Below are 17,223 nucleotides of genomic sequence, written 5' to 3'. Positions count from 1 at the left end.
AGCGCTAACCATCTCAGACGTATTAAAAAAAAAAAAACATCTCTAGGAGTTCTAATACGAGTGCTTAACTTATTTTCATGTTATTACGAATGAACAGAAATAAAAATGGCAAACGGCGAGGTAGTGCACTGGAAAGAGCTTTTGAAAAGAAGATTGGCATCCTCCAAGAAAGGTTAGTGGCTTCCACCAGGTATACTCTTTCTGTTTTGTTTATGGAGGAGCGTATCTAGCTACTTTTTGTTAGCTAACCACTGTACAGTAGTTAGCCTTTTACTTTTTTGTGTTAGTAACGTTACGTTATCTATACAACTGAGGCTAGCCTTGTCCCACAACTAAAAGTAAGCTAGACATTAGCAAATGATTAACTGACTAACGATATTTGGCTAGCTAGCTAACGTTAGACACGTTATTTACACTACTGCAGTGATCTACTATTACACACTTGGCAGCATTGGAATTATTGAACATTCACACAGCCTCTTGTTGTTTTATCATTTATTCATTTCAGACGAGAGGACTGAGGAGGAGAAGAAAGCAGAAGAGACAGCACTCTTCAGTAAATACTACACAGAGTGGAGGGGAGGAGGAAGCAATAGAGAAAACTATAAGAACATTCCACGCTTCTACTACAGGGCAAGCAATCGACCGTTCTGACATTAAAACATTTTAACAAAGAAATGTTAACTATTTAAATGTTTTATTTTCAAATGCTTTATGGTTTAAAATAAATTGATATTTTAGACATGTCATCAAACACTTTTGTATTAGCCTGCTTTTGTTTCACTTTTGAACTGGTCCTATATCTTTGTGGTCCTTATAGCTTCCTGCAGAGGATGAAGTTCTCCTGCAGAAATTGCGAGAGGAGTCTAGAGCCGTTTTTCTTCAAAGGAAGAGCCGGGAGCTTCTAGACAATGAGGAGTTGCAGGTGAGACTGACATCCGGGCTAAATCAAACAAATATTTTGTCAAATATGAAGTTTTAGAAGTAACCAAATCTCTGAAATATTCAAGCAGTCATATCTTATTATTTAAGCTAAATATTCTTTCTGCTATCCAGAACCTCTGGTTTCTACTGGACAAACACCAAGTGCCACCCATGACAGGAGAGGAGGCAATGATAAGCTATGACAGTTTTCTGAAGGTTGGAGAAAAAGCAGGGGTAAAGTGCAAGTGAGTGCATAATGTCTTAGTACTTTTAAAAAGTGAAATAAATGCACATTTGTGAGTTTATTACAAAAAAAAAATTATTCAGTAAGATATTTGAAACCAAAATCGTGGGAATTCAACAACTATTTAGTCATGATGCATTTAGAGTAAATGTTATTGTTTTAACATGTTCTTTTTGCAATGGTGTATGACAGATGAAAACACTCCACGACTTTGTTTGACACGGGGAAATTATACTCCAACACCATTTCTGACATGATAACTTTGAATGGAATTCCTTTTTTCTCCCAGGCAGTTCTTCACTGCCAGAGTGTATGCCAAACTCCTCCACAATGATCCATATGGCAGAATATCAATTATGCAGTTCTTCAACTATGTCATGAGGAAAGGTCAGTTTCTCATCCATTTCTCTTATTGTCTTTTGTCCATAACTTAAAGATAGAATGCTTAGTTACTTGCTATATGCATGTTGGGACTTCAGCAGTAGATTAAACAGCTACCAATTTTTTTTAATATATATTACTTTTGTTGTCATAACTGTATAAGCTTGTTTTACAATTACATTTGTAAACAATGTAAATTCAAACAAACAGTATAGCGTCAGAACCAAATATTCTACAGTTGTGCTCAAAGGTTTGCATACCCTTGGAGAATTGGTAATATATGTACCATTTGTAAAGAAAACATGAGTGAGCAGACAAAACACGTCTTTTATTTCTCATGGAATTCACATTCAACTGTATGTCATAACAGATCATGCACAATCATGGAAAAAAACATGGCCACAAGGAAAAAAATAAACTGACCCCTGTTCAAAAGTCTGCATAACCTACATTTTTAATACTGTGTATTGCCCCCTTATGCATCATTGACAGCGTGCAGTCTTTTGTAATAGTTGTCTATGAGGCCCCGAATTCTTGCAGGTGGTATAGCTGCCCATTTGTCTTAGCAAAATGCCTCCAGGTCATGCTAAGTCTTTGGTTGTCTTGCATGAACCACACATTTGAGATCTCCCCAGAGTGGCTTGATGATATTAAGGTCAGGAGACTGATGGCCACTACAGAAACCTTCATCTTTCTCTGCTGTAACCACTGGAGGGTCAACTTGGCCTTGTGCTTAGGGTCATAGTCGTGCTGGAAAGTCCAAGAACGTCCCATGCGCAGCTTTCGTGCAGAAGCATGCAAATTGACTGCCTGATTCACAGTGGGGATGGTATTCTGTTCACTATAGGGCTAGTTGACCCCTCTCCAAACATAGCGCTTATGGTTGTGACTAGGGATAGTCGAATATTTGAATACCCAAAATGTATTTAGTATTCAAATACTTGTGTGTATTCAATTAACCCCCTTTTTAATTTTTAATTTTTTTTTACATATGTTGTTCTTTGGTAGTTTAAAAAAAAATTCCAATCTTATATTTTTTACATATTACGTATGACATGTCATTTTTATAACATGGACTCCTTCGCACATGTTTGTTGTTTACGTTCCTCAATCAAAGTGGTAGTAGTGTGGTCGGGCCCAGTCAGTCAGAATGACACAATATATACTTCTTTGTCTACTGTTAGCAAGTGGATGAAAGTTAACTAATTCAAGGGAAGATGGAATATATTTACTGAATTAATGTTACCTCTGGAAATAAATATTTGGCCACAAAATGCTGCGTGAGGTTCAGCTGTGGAATTGAAAGGTGGTTGAGAGTGCAGAAAATAGGGATTTACGCAAATAGGATATAGCTGGTTAGCTTAGCTAACTAGCTTCTCTAGGCTCTTCCATCCCATCTCAATGTTGTGTGCTGCTTAATATTGTCTTCTAGTTCTGTAGTTTTGCGTGTCAACCACACGGCTTCCTCCATACACGCAGTCGCTTTGTTAGTCACACAAACAGTCATTGAGCCGATGTTACATGAGAAAAACACCCTGTCCTCCACGCGTAATGTAGTACAGGGTTTCCCAAACCTCTCCTGGTGCCCCCCCAAGCCATTCCATCTATTAGATGTTTCCCAGTGCTAGCACACATTAATTATCTAATTAACAAACCCTTACCTGTTGAATCAGAAAACTAAACTGTGAGATGGCTGGGGGGGTCCCCAGGAGAGGTTTGGGAACCACTGAGTAGAGCTCATCTGGTATCGGTAGTTTTTAAAAACATGTATTTTGGTTAACCAAATACTATTCGAATAACACCACATACTATACGGATAGTAAAATATGGTCCATTGCACATCCCTGGTTGTGACCATAAAGCTCTATTTTGGTCTCGTCACTTCTAATTAAAGTGTGCCAGAGGCTGTGAGGCGTGTCAGGGTGTTGTCTGGCATATTGTAACCTGGCTTTTTTGTGGCATTGGCGCAGTAAAGGCTTCTTTCTGGCAACTCAACCATGCAGCTCATCTTTGTTCAAGTATTGTTGTATTGTGCTCCTTGAAACAACCACACTGAGGTTACCTAAGGGTTTTTCTTTGTATCCCGAACAATTCTTCTGGCAGTTTTGGCTGAAATCTTTCTTGGTCTACCTAACCTCGGCTTGGTATCGAGATCCCTGAATTTTCCTCTTCTTAATAAGTGAACAGTACTGACTGGCATTTGCAAGGCTTTGGAAATATTATTTTCCAAAATTAAAGTTACATTACCTTGTTTTGCAGGTCTTTTGACAGTTCTTTTCTGCTCCCCTTGGCTCAGTATCTAGCCTGCTCAGTGCATCCATGTGAGAGCTAACAAACTCATTGACTATTTATACACAGACACTAACTGCAATTTAAAAAAGCCACAGGTGTGGGAAATTCACCTTTAATTGCCATTTTCACCTGTGTGTCACCTTGTGTGTCTGTAACAAGGCCAAACATTCAAGGATATGTAATTTTTTGATCAGGGCCATTTGGGTGATTTATTTTATCATTATGATTTAAAAAGGAGCCAAACAACTATGTGATAATAAATGGCATCATATGATCACTATCCTTAAATAAAAGACAGTTTTTTTTGCATGATCAGTCATGTTTTTAAAATCAATGCCAACATTTCAAAATTTCTGCCAGGTCATGCAAACTTATGAACACAGCTGTAATTCTGGTGAATGGTCAGTCCTTGTACCCTAGGTCTGTTTAGGACTTTTGGATTTGTTACATTTCTCCGGGCCAAACTATTCAATATTTACCTGTATAAAGGAGACCTGATTTTGTCATTTTTTTTCATTAAAGATTCTACAGTAGCTTCAAATAGATGCATTGTAAATGTAGCAATTATTGGTGGGTTTGGTGAACATTTTTGGTTTGGTAACAGTGAAAGTTTCATAGTAGCTGAATGGTTTTTGGGAATACGGTAACGCTGGTATTTTATAAGTCTGATGATGGTTTTTGACTCGTATTCCAGTGTGGCTTCACCAGACAAGAATTGGACTGAGTCTGTACGATGTGGCTGGACAGGGCTACCTCCGTGAGTCTGTAAGTATTGTGAGTCTGTATGAGGAGGCTGGACAGGGCTACCTCCGTGAGTCTGTAAATACTGAGTCTGTACGATGTGGCTGGACACAGCTACTTCTGTGAGTCTATACAGTATCTCACAAAAGTGAGTACACCCCTCACATTTCTGCATATATTTGATTATATCTTTTCATGTGACAACACTGAAATAATGTAAAGTAGTGAGTGTACAGCTTGTGTAAATTTGCTGTCCCCTCAAAATAACTCAACACACAGCCATTAATGTCTAAACCGCTGGCAACAAAAGTGAGTACACCCCTAACTGAAAATGTCCAAATTGGGCCCAAAGTGTCAATATTTTGTGTGGCCACCATTATTTTCCAGCACTGCCTTAACCCTCTTGGGCATGGAGTTCACCAGAGCTTCACAGGTTGCAACTGGAATCCTCTTTCACTCCTCCATGACGACATCACAGAGCTGGTGGATGTTAGAGACCTTGCGCTCCTCCACCTTCCATTTGAGGATGCCCCACAGATGCTCAATAGGGTTTAGGTCTGGAGACATGCTTGGCCAGTCCATCACCTTTAACCTCAGCTTCTTTAGCAAGGCAGTGGTCGTCTTGGAGGTTTGTTTGGGGTCGTTATCATGTTGGAATACTGCCCAGTGGCCCAGTCTCCAAGGGGAGGGGATCATCCTCTGCTTCAGTATGTCACAGCACATGTTGGCATTCATGGTTCCCTCAATGAACTGTAGCTCCCCAGTGCCGGCAGCAGTCATGCAGCCCCAGACCATGACACTCCCACCACCATGCTTGACTGTAGGCAAGACACACTTGTCTTTGTACTCCTCACCTGGTTGCCGCCACACACACTTTACACTATCTGAACCAAATACGTTTATCTTGGTTCCAGTAACACATGTCCTTAGTCTGCTTGTCTTCAGCAAACTGTTTGTGGGCTTTCTTGTGCATCATCTTTAGAAGAGGATTCCTTCTGGGATGACAGCCATGCAGACCAATTTGATGCAGTGTGCGGCATATGGTCTGAGCACTGACAGGCTGACCCCCCACCCCTTCAACCTCTGCAGCAATGCTGGCAGCACTCCTATGTCTATTTCCCAAAGACAACCTCTGTATATGATGCTGAGCACATGCACTCAACTTCTTTGGTTGACCATGGCGAGGCCTGTTCTGAGTGTAACTTGTCCTGTTTTACCGCTGTATGGTCTTGGCCACCGTGCTGCAGCTCAGTTTCAGGGTCATGGCAATCTTCTTGTAGCCTAGGCCATCTTTATGTAGAGCAACAATTCTCTTTTTCAGATCCTCAGAGAGTTCTTTGCCATGAGGTGCTATGTTGAACTTCGAGTGACCAGTATGAAGGAGTGTGAGAGCAATAACACAAATTTTAACACACCTGCTCCCCATTCACACCTGAGACCTTGTGACACTAATGAGTCACATGACACCGGGGAGGGAAAATGGCTAATTGGGCCCAATTTGGACATTTTCACCTAGGGGGGTACTCACTTTTGTTGCCAACGGTTTGGACATTAATGGCTGTGTGATGAGTTATTTTGAGGGGACAGCAAATTTACACTTACAAAAGCTGTACCCTCAATACTTTACATTGTAGCAAAGTGTCATTTCTTCAGTGCTGTCACATGAAAAATTCCCCAAATCCCTGCAAGTGTGGAGTATATGGTGTGTAGGTAAGTGGGGCATTCTATGTTTTAAGTAATTTGCCTGATTCAATGTAGGTTGAAAAACAGATTGCTTGAAATTGGTGTTTGTGTTCTGTTAAAGGATTTGGAGAACTACATTTTAGAGTTGATCCCTACACTCCCTCAGCTTGACGGCCTGGAGAAGTCATTCTATTCCTTCTATGTCTGCACTGCTGTTCGCAAGTTCTTCTTTTTCCTTGATCCTCTACGGACAGGTCCGTTAACGATCATTACCCCCCAAAAAATTGTAAAATGTGCAGATGTATGCATGTATGCAGATCTTTTATAATCCCTATTTTTAGAATTACAATGGTTCTGCATACCGACAACTGAATCGTTGGTGTTCACAAGATTAAAATCATGCTCCCTCAATTGTTTATTTTCAGGGAAAATTAAGATCCAAGATATCTTGGCCTGCAGCTTTCTGGACGATCTGCTGGAACTGAGAGATGAGGAGCTGTCCAAGGAGAGCCAGGAATCCAACTGGTTCTCTGCCCCCTCTGCTCTTCGAGTTTACGGTAAACAGTGGCTAAATCACTGAAATAGCGTAATAGACCTCATTGGACTCCTATGAAGCCATTGACCCATTTCTAGATAGAAACTAGGATGTAGTTTAGGTGTTCTCTGTCCAGGCAGTCTTTCTAACAGGGTTGATATTGTGTGTCTTTTTGCAGGTCAGTATCTGAATCTGGACAAGGACCACAATGGCATGCTCAGTAAGGAGGAGCTGTGTCGGTATGGGACAGGCACTCTGACCGGTGTCTTTCTGGACCGGGTGTACCAGGAGTGCCTCACCTATGACGGAGAGATGGTAAAAACTGTGTTCTGTTTTAAAACTATTTGACTGTACATATTAAATGGATAGTTTTTCAAAAAAATCATAGTTCACTAACCAAAAATGTGTACAGAATGGGCATAGAGTAATTTTTTCCAACCATGCATTATTCAGCTCTGTCCCCGGCTGTAATTAGCATTATTAGCATTGTCCAAATTCATAAATGGAAACTGTTCGTCCCACTACAGAAAATCTGCATTGCAAGTGGAAAACTATTCCAAAACACTTCAAACTACATTCAGTAATCTGTCATGGTAGCATTGATTTTCTTAAACTGTACACTGACCAAACAACTGGTTAAATTTGATCATTCCAAATCAGCAAACTATTTCCTACAGCCACTCACAGCTTGTGTGCTTTGGCGATTACGTCATCGGGGTGGGAGTGAACTTTAACCTCCAGATGCTACATGAGGTGAGTTTCTCTAGCTGGCCCATTATCGTGAATATGGTGGTTGGAAAACATTACTGTGAATCTTTAGATAAAAATAATTAATCGAGAGGGGTCAGCTGAGGTGGCTTGGGCATCTGTTCCGTATGCCTCCTGAACGCCTTCCCGGGAAGGTGTTCCCGGGCCTGTCCCACCGGGAGGAGACCCCGGGGAAGACCTAGGACACGCTGGAGGCTGGCCTGGGAACGCCTCGGTGTCCCCCCGGAAGAGCTAGAGGAAATGTCTGGGGAGAGGGAAGTCTGGGCATCCCTGCTTAGACTGCTGCCCCCGCGACCCGGCCCCGGATAAGCGGAAGAAGATGAATTAATTAATAATTAAATATGAATTTTCGACAAACTATTACATTTAAAGTTTTGATGCTGACGTTGTTGAAAACAAGCAAGTTATTTAAAAAAAATGTTTTGCAATGATTGCGCATAATATCTCAGATGAGACAAAATGTCCATCTCTGGATTTGTTGGCAGGAGGTCATCATGGTAGTGCCACTGTTTCTAGGGTGATTTCTTCCCTTTGTCATTCCCTCGCTTGAATCTGACTAGCTGTGTAGTAATAGGACCTCTTTGCAAGCAGTTGAACTTCAATAGAAATTAAAGTTGAAAAGAACCAAAAAGGCTTTGCAGAATCTGCTTTGTAGGACATAGACGTCCTTGACTCCTCCGAGTCCACCAGGAGGTAAAATAACATAACAAAAAAGGCACTTCCAAAATGATTTGCACCTTTGATAAAAATTTGCAAAAACTACTGCAAAAGATATAACACTAGATACTTCTCCGTCTTAAAGAAATGTATAGCAGCCTTTCATAGCATCCTGTTTCACTGGGATATAAAAGGGTAAACATTCAAGTAAAATCCATTTGTCAACCACCACCATGGGGAAAGGCAAAGAACACATGAAAGAGATACATTGTTAAGTTAGGCAACATGTACAAAAAATTTGACTACCTATATCACTTCCCATGATTAGGGCAATAATCACAGTAAACCAGTAGGCAGTGGTAGACCTGCCTGGTTGAGGACAAAAGCCCATCTTGGCACCACACACAGTGAGGAAGATAGTTTGGGAGGAAAAGAAGAATTAATTGGCCACAGTTAGTGAGGTACATGCCAGTTTTTCCATGCCAATGGCTCAATGGTTGCCAGGAAAAAAAATGGAACAAAAAAGAGCAGAAGAATGTAACCCGCTGAAAATGCTAATTGCCATTGGCACTAGGATTGCTATGATTAGATTAAAATTGATGTATTTGGACATGCACACCTGCGGTTGGTTTGGCGTTTTGAAGGATGAGTATTTAGGAAGCATTATACGCACTGTAAAATATTGTTTTCCTACCACTGGGCTTTTTTAAGGTCAACTGCATCAAACTACTCTACATGAATCCCATTGAAAACCTGTGATCTTAAGAGGGGAGTCACTCCGCATAGACTGTGTTCTCAGATATTTTAAAGAATCATAGGACAGGTCTCAGTGCTGTTATGATGGGTGAATTTTGACATTTAAATCTTTAGGAAATAGTTATAATTTGGTTATGATTTTGGTTAATTCCCAATTAAATACAATATTTTTTCCATGTTTTGAAAAGTACAATATAGATCATTACCTGTGATGTGTATTTTATACAGCATTTATTTGCCTATCTTTATCAAGGGTTCCAATCATTTAACATCCTAAGACTTGAGCTTTGATAATGTATGCATTTGTATTTTCTCTTAGCTATGTGGGATTAGCAGGACCTGATAAATATATCTAAGCATTGTCTTTGAACAGGAAGTACTTTTCGGGTAAAATGATGTCCTCGTATGATGACATTGGGTTTATTTTACTGAAACAGAGTGCCCTCATAAGTGGACACAGGGTCTCAGGGGGTTAAGGTTTAAATTATGAACACTACATTTGGAATGTGATAAGCTGATTTCAAACTAGATCTGGTCCTGACTTTGTTTTTATGTCTCCTAGGACTATAAGACATATCTGGACTTTGTTCTGGCTCTGGAGAACAGGAAGGAGCCTGCAGCGCTGCAGTACATATTCAAGCTACTAGACATGGAGAATAAAGGCTACCTCAATGTCTTTGCGCTCAACTACTTTTTCAGGGTGAGACGGATAACTGACATAACACTGTGCCGGAGATAACTGAACTGCATTACAATTTGATTCAAATGTATTTGTCCTTTTTTGCCGGATAGTGTTAAGCGGAGCCGGCCAAGAAGAGCGAATGTCTCTTAGTGAGTGAGTGAGTGAGTGAATGACTGACTACCCCTTGTTAAATAGCGTGGTAGTTAGAGAAGCGGGCTGCCATGCAGGCAACCGTGTTCGAGCCACGCCATAGTCAAAACTAATTATGCATTAGGATTTGTTCAGGATTGACAAAAACTTTGCTGGCTACAACCTTCAGTAGCTATGTTATAGTAAGCCTAAAATAAAACTCTTTATGGTTATATTGGGTCTATTTCTGGTGGATTTTCGAAGTATGCATCTGTGCATGCTTTTTGGGCTAATATAGATCACAACACTTTGCGCAGTAAAAGAGGAGGGGTTTCCACAATTCTCTTGTCTTTTCACTCGATGGAAAAAGTAAGTTAACGTCACCTATATTTATAGTTACTGTATCAATGTAATTTACAAATGAAAGAAAACCAATGTTGTTGTGCCATGAATTGAAATAGCTCTGGCAGTGTAAAGTTCATCTTCAGTCTCGCTAGCAATTGCTCAATTCTTATAACTATTCCAAGTAGTAAGTTAGTAGATACTGGTAAAGCCTATTACTGGTTTATAAGCTGTTTAAACGGCCAGCGGCAATAGCCATACAATTCATAGATGCTATTTGCGGTGGAGATAAACTTGAGAAACGTTAATCGGTTTAACACAATGCTTAATGGTGTCTAGCTAAATATTCAAACTTGGTGTGATGTTAATGTGTGACATAATGATCCAATGTCAAGACACTATATAGACACTCGGCACACGTATGGCTTAGTGGGGTAGTGGTTAAAGACAGCCTGTCACATAGGAGACCCCGGATCGAATCCTGCCCGGGCAACAACATTCATCCCGTCCACGTGCGGTTCGAATGAACTAGGCTTGCCTGGGTCCTTTTCTTGTTGGGATTGATCTAAACAAAGTATTCTGTTATTTGAAAGTGATTTAGGCAAACCTAATGAGCCTAACTAATCAGTTACTCTGACTAATAAAGTTATTTTTATAAGAGTGAATATTGATGTAGTCCAGTGTGTAAAATGAAGGTTTGAGCATCTGATCAATAACTGAAAAGATGCTGGGTTGAATCACTGGGCTGGCAAGGTGAAAAATATGTTGCTTGTCTAATAACCAGCAGCCTAGTGTGGCAGCCCCAGCACAAATCTGGAAGAGTTGGTTTATATGCAGAGGTGACATTTTGTTTGGACATTGTTAAATAGACAACTAAATTAATGATCTGTAATGTAATAAAAATGTTAATAGATCATGTAAAAACATCTCTTTTTCCACCAGGCCATTCAGGAACAGATGAAAATCCATGGACAAGAGCCAGTATCCTTCCAGGATGTCAAGGTAATAAGATTTTGACCCATGTAGCTGTATTCACCATGGAAAAATAATTAAGCTTCAGTTAAGACAGGATACATTACACCAGTTGGGTATTATACTACTGGTTAGGTTATATAAGTGTTAAAACTGGTCAGCTGGAAACTCTTACCTAGAGGGATGAGGTTGTTAGTGTCAAGCAGTTGTTGTGATTTTACCATAAGTAATAGTGCCAATTAGCTGTTGAGTTCTGCTGCCTTGTCTCCCCAAATTTGATGATACCAATTTTAACATTGATGCAAATTTGTCATGCTGTTACATAATTTGGTCTCTGAAAGGTTTGAACAGGCTTTAACTGTTCTATTTTTTTTATTTAAAAAATGATGAATTCCAATGACCATAAGTCAGTTTGAAACCATTTGGTATGTTGTGCCTTCAGGATGAGATCTTTGACATGGTGAAGCCAAAGGATCCGTGCAAGATTACATTGCAGGATCTTGTGAACAGTAGCCAAGGAGACACAGTAACCAGCATCCTCATTGATCTAAATGGCTTTTGGACCTATGAAAACAGGGAAGTTCTTGTTGCTAACGACAATGACAACAGCACTGCTGACCTTGATGATACATAAATCTTCTGTCAAACTGGAAAGGACTAAGCAAGAAGAGGATGTTATAGTTGAAGACACACTCCCATGTTCAAGACTCTGCAATACCTCAAAGTCGTAGTTCCAGTTAAATGTTTATTAATGTACAGTACATAATGTAGAAATGTAAATGTATGCCACTCATATTTTAAAAAGCCTTCAAATGAAACTGGTTTTCCCTTAATAAATGATAACACGTTTGCCTTTATTGACTTTTGTTGGGTAAAGCAGTGGAAGATGGGAAGATTTAATCTTTTCATTATATCATTGTATAGGTATTTCAAACTCTTTGTTACCTTTGCACAATTTAAAAAGTACTAATCCTAACAATTCGAGTCTTCCAAAGCACATATGATGCCAATCAGGTTCTTATCACGCCCCTTGCTCAGCCGGCATGCGGGATTCAAACCCTGGTCTTGCGATTCCTTATCTGACTGCGAGGCAGTCTCTGTGCCATTCATGGGCCCCTCATGTTGAACCTTCTGAAAAGGCTAGATAACCACTTTTGTAACAAAATGAAAGGATTGGCTGCATGGTTGACAAACATAATATGTAAATTCCCTAACAAATAGTTATTCTTATAACATTAAACCTCATGGTTTTTCCAGCTAACAGCAAACTGTTAATATGTACATTAAAGAAACCGTACAAAATCTCTTCAACCCATAAAGAGTTAAATCGGCATTAGACATCTTGTCAGTGTGCTCCTTCACTGACACAAAGCAGCAATGTTCATTGCACACAAAAGTCCAAGCATATAGACAATGCAGGCTACATCAATAAATCAATACAATATCCAAATAAGAAAACTATCGTACAGCAACAAAAGGCTGAGGAAGCGACCTGTTAAAATGAGAACAATAGAAATGTATATTTAATTGAACTGTTAGGTTGGAACGAGGGCAGGTAATCTGTTGGCATCAGGTGTTGCATCTGGATCCAACTCCAAGGAGGCTTTGCACTCTGGCTGATCCGTGGCTGGCTGCTTGACCTTCTGACTGTGCTCTTCAAAACGACGTTCTGCCTCCTCTGACAGCCGGTTCTCTTCCTCCTCCTCTTCTTCCTGTCATTCAAAAAAGGAATTTGTAGGGATGTTACAAACCTCTACAGCAACTACGTCGGTCAACTGTCTGGGTTGCATTCATATATTGTAAAAAGTAGTATTAAGGTAGGGTTAGTAACAAATAATAAGCATTCCAAGGTCTGTAAAATACAGCTCTGGAAAAAATGAAGAGACCACTCCTTAAATCAGCATCTCTACATATATGGCAGCTATTCCATTCCAGTGTCTGTTAAATTCCAACACAGGCACACCTCATTTTACTTAATGAGGTAGTGATTAGGTGATGACTGGCAGAGGGCGAAAACGACTGACTGAGATGACCGTCAACTCATTCGAATGTCACTCAACAACCATAGAATGACATCAAGTGACCTACAAAAAGAATGGCAAACAGCAGCTGGGGTGAAGTGCCCGGCGAGGACGGTTCGAAACAGACTCCTTGGGGCAGGCCTGAAGTCGTGCAAAGCTTTGCCCAACACCTGGTCCTCTAACGGTTAGACGGTGACTTGGAGAGGCCTACAAGCCACAGTGTCTTGCACCCACTGTGAAACTTGGTGGAGGATCGGGAATCTGGGGATGCTTCAGCAAGGTTGGAATCAGGCAGATTTGTCTTTGTGAAGGACGCATGAATCAAGCCAAGAACAAGGTTATCCTGGAAGAACACCTGCTTCCTTCTGCTCTAACAATGTTCCCCAACTCTGAGAAAAAATTTTTCCAGCAGGACAACACTCCATGCCACACAGCCAGGTCAATCAAGGTGGGGATGGAGGACCACCAGATCAAGAACCTGTCATGGCCAGCCAAATCTCCAGACCTGAACCCCATTGAAAAACTCTGGAATTTGATCGAGAGGAAGATGGATGGTCACAAGCCATCAAACAAAGCCGAGCTACTTGTGGAGCCAAGCTACATATAAATACTCTAAATTACAATTTTCATTTGGAATTTGGTAGTAATGTTGTTAGTAGTTCATAGAATAAAACAAAACTGTTCATTTTACTCAAACACATACCTATGAATAGTAAAACCAGAGAAACTGAATTTTGCAGTGGTCTCTTAATTTTTTCCAGAGCTATAGATGCAAAAACAGTAGAGAAACATACCTCCTTTTTCATTCTGTAGTACTCATCAATAGCATACTGGTACTTTGGTGAAGTTATGCCAAATAACGACGCCATTCTCTCCCCAAGATAGTCACAAACTGAAAGAAAGCCAGAGGCACAGTATTACAGAATCACATTTGCATAGGCTTCATTTTAACTCACATATACAGTTGAGCTCAAAAAGTTTGCATACCCTTGGAGAATTGGTAATATATGTACCATTTGTAAAGAAAACATGAGTGAGCAGGCAAAACATGTTTTTTCTTTCTTATGGGATTCACATTCAACTGTAGGTCATAACAGAATGGCACAACCATAAAACCAAACATGGCAGCAAAGAAAATAATTAACTGACCCCTGTTCAAAAGTCTGCATACCCTAAGTTCTTAATACTGTGTATTGCCTCCTTTAGCATCTATGACAGCGTACAGTCTTTTGTAAATGTCTTTAGTTGAATGAACCGCACACTTGATCTTCCCAGACTGGCTCAATGATGGTCAGGGGACTGTGATGGCCACTCCAGAACCTTCCTATTTTTCTGCTGTAACCACTGGAGCGTGAACTTGGTCTTGTGCTTAGGGTCATTGTCGTGCTGGAAAATTCAAGGGCATCCCATGCGCAGCTTTTGTGCAGAAGAATTGTCTGCCAGTATTTTCTGATAACCTGCTGCATTCATCTTGCCATCAATTTTCACAATATTCCCTGTGCCTTTAGAGCTCACACACCCAAAACATCAGTGAGCCGCCACCACCATGCTTCACAGTGGGATGGTTTTCTGTTCACTATAGGCCATGTTGACCCCTCTCCAAACATGTTTGTGACCATAAAGCACTGTTTTTGTCTCATCACTCCAAATTACGGTGTGCAAGAAGCTGTAAGGGCGTGTCAAGGTGTTGTCGGGCATATTGTTACCGGGCTTTTTTGTGGCATTGGCACAGTAAAGGCTTCTTTCTGGCAACTCGACCATGCAGCATCTTTAATTGCCATTTTCACCTGTGTGTGTCACCTTATGTGTCCTTAACAAGGCCAAACATTCAAGGTTACGTACATTTTTTATCAGGGCCATTTGGCTGATTTCATTATGATTTAAAAAAGGAGCCAAACAACTGTGATAATAAAATGGCTTCATATGATCACTATCATTTTTTGCATGATCAGTCATATTTTCAAAATCAATGCCAGAATTTCACAATTTCTGCCAGGGTTTGCAAACTTATGAGCACAACTGTAATAGGTTCTTTAAAGACTAGTATACATACTGCCATATTTACCTGAAATAGTTGAGGTTGCCATTCTCCACATGTGAAACCAAAAGTATGGACCCCAGGTCAACTTGGACTATGACAAAAATGTGTAACAACAACATAAAAGTGAATAAGTTAATGTGGGTACAGGCCAGGGTGTTATATGTATAAGAGAGGAAATACATCTGGAATTAAACAATGGATTGTTTTAGGCCAGCAGAGTTCTTGTCCATGAATAGTATTCATTAAACTCACTCATGAAAAAACACTTTTCATCAATTAGGCTTGACCATCAATAGGGCAACACAGAACTCTACATTCTTAAGAAATGAACAAGTTGGTCATGGCTGATCAATTTCTATTAATAAACAGTTCTTTACACTGAAAAAGTTAAGACTGTTAACAATAGATGGTAATGTAAAAGGACAAAGAATCCAACCGGGTCAGTGGAGGTCTTGACAGCTATAGAAGCCTGCACTTCTTCATCATCTTCTTCGTCTGTACTGTATTCCTCCATGGTCTCGCCACTGGCAAAGTAAATTGTTCTTTTAGGTACCTTTTGCTTCTTCATCCCCATGTCTCCTAGCTCCACACACTCAAATTCCTTCACCATACTTGAGCTCTGCCAATTATTAAAAAAAATGTCAATGATCCTCAAGCCGTGTGTTTGAAAAATATTTGTATAACCATGTAACAACTACAAAGCTTAATACAGGTACCTATAGTATAGGATTGTTGAAATTTGTCAGGCATTTGAAATATGTCAGGAGAGATGATTACTCAGTAGAGTGGAACGACGTAGCTTAATATGGTAGATAGCTATTAGTAGGTAAACATAAGCAATGGCCTGCAGAATCCACGTGTATTCACGTTCGACATAGCTAGATTTGCTCCCCTTTATTAATACTAACTTTGACATTTTGATACATAAACAAACTAGCTAGGTACATTAGCCAACTACTGCACAGTACGGAAGCTATAGTACAAGGAAGTAACGTCAACAAGGAAACGTTGGCTAGCTACTCTAAAAGACAACATAAACACACGTTTTGTTATTGGACAAACAAGAACATTATAATTTTTATATTCGCACCTTTTCAGTGTCCATAGTTTGCCCCAAAGATATGTTTACATTTGTGACAAACAGCGACAGCTCTGCCATCTCACTTCCCTCCGCTCTCGGCAGAAGTCGATATATTCAAGAGATCCAGTCTCCTCCCTAAACCTGGAATTGGGAACAGCAGGCTCACATGCTTCCGTCCATTTTGTCTTTGGATTGGTGCGTACACCGCGTTTATTAAACAACTGTTTGAATATTTAATCTAATATTCAATTACAAATGGTGACGTCAGAGGACGAGAATACGCATAGAACATCCCGAATATCAACACTAAGAAGTCCAATGTCGAAAACCAACATTCCTTCGATTATAAGCGTCTCGTTTCATATTTTGTAGGCGAGTTGATGTGAGACAACGAATATGAGATTGAGAAACGGCCACTTACTTTGTGACGCGGTTTTGATTGGAGGAAAACTACAAGCTACACGTGCGGTTCCCAGTTCACGTGGTATTTTTATTTACATTTTTCTCATATTCAAACTGACACCAATAATAAAATGCCAGTGTTAACGAAAATACATTTCAGTTTGCTTCTGCCAATGAATGGAATGAATTGCAAAATACCCTTAGCTAGCTCGTCTCACTTTACACCTTTAAATGTAAAGAAATTTAATTGTCCCATGTATTCAGTTGAATTTAACGTTTATTTGTGTTTGTACCTATTTCATCGTACTTTATGTTGTTCTTTACTGTCTTGTATGTAAATGCATTTAGCCAGGTCGTCCTCCTGCTTATGGTTCTCAAGGGACTTCCCTGGTTAAATAATGGTTATAAATACAGTACATCAGGTGCAGTATACTGACTCTCGGTTTTAGGGAGCCCCAAAATGACTCATTGTGTGGGAGGCTCAATTTCAAGAAAATGTCTCCCTCTTGTGTATTTGAGTGGTATGGCAAAAATAACAGAGTTTGGGTCAAACCATTACTACAAATAGTTAG

General features: G+C 40.0%; 2 protein-coding genes across 2 annotated transcripts; one reads left to right on the top strand and one right to left on the bottom strand.

The window, feature by feature from the left end:
* Nucleotides 1–11,955, top strand: ppp2r3c (protein phosphatase 2, regulatory subunit B'', gamma). The gene is made up of 12 exons (XM_010878675.3): nt 1–172; nt 509–633; nt 821–925; nt 1,057–1,169; nt 1,458–1,555; nt 4,536–4,606; nt 6,387–6,519; nt 6,691–6,822; nt 6,979–7,115; nt 9,544–9,681; nt 11,077–11,136; nt 11,549–11,955. The coding sequence occupies exons 1-12, from the start codon at nt 106–108 to the stop codon at nt 11,738–11,740; spliced, it is 1,371 nt and encodes a 456-aa protein (XP_010876977.1). The 5' UTR covers nt 1–105; the 3' UTR covers nt 11,741–11,955.
* On the bottom strand, nt 11,831–16,652 carry fam177a1 (family with sequence similarity 177 member A1). Its single transcript, XM_020054120.3, has 5 exons — nt 16,259–16,652; nt 15,605–15,787; nt 15,193–15,259; nt 13,922–14,019; nt 11,831–12,818 (listed from the first exon to the last, which is right to left on the bottom strand). Exons 1-5 carry the CDS (start codon nt 16,325–16,327, stop codon nt 12,642–12,644), a joined length of 594 nt encoding a protein of 197 aa, XP_019909679.1. The 5' UTR covers nt 16,328–16,652; the 3' UTR covers nt 11,831–12,641.
* Nucleotides 16,653–17,223: the final 571 nt, after the last annotated feature.

This window comes from Esox lucius, chromosome 15, assembly GCF_011004845.1.
Source record: "Esox lucius isolate fEsoLuc1 chromosome 15, fEsoLuc1.pri, whole genome shotgun sequence".
Classification (NCBI taxonomy): domain Eukaryota; kingdom Metazoa; phylum Chordata; class Actinopteri; order Esociformes; family Esocidae; genus Esox; species Esox lucius.
This window is presented reverse-complemented; position numbering and strand designations above follow the sequence as displayed.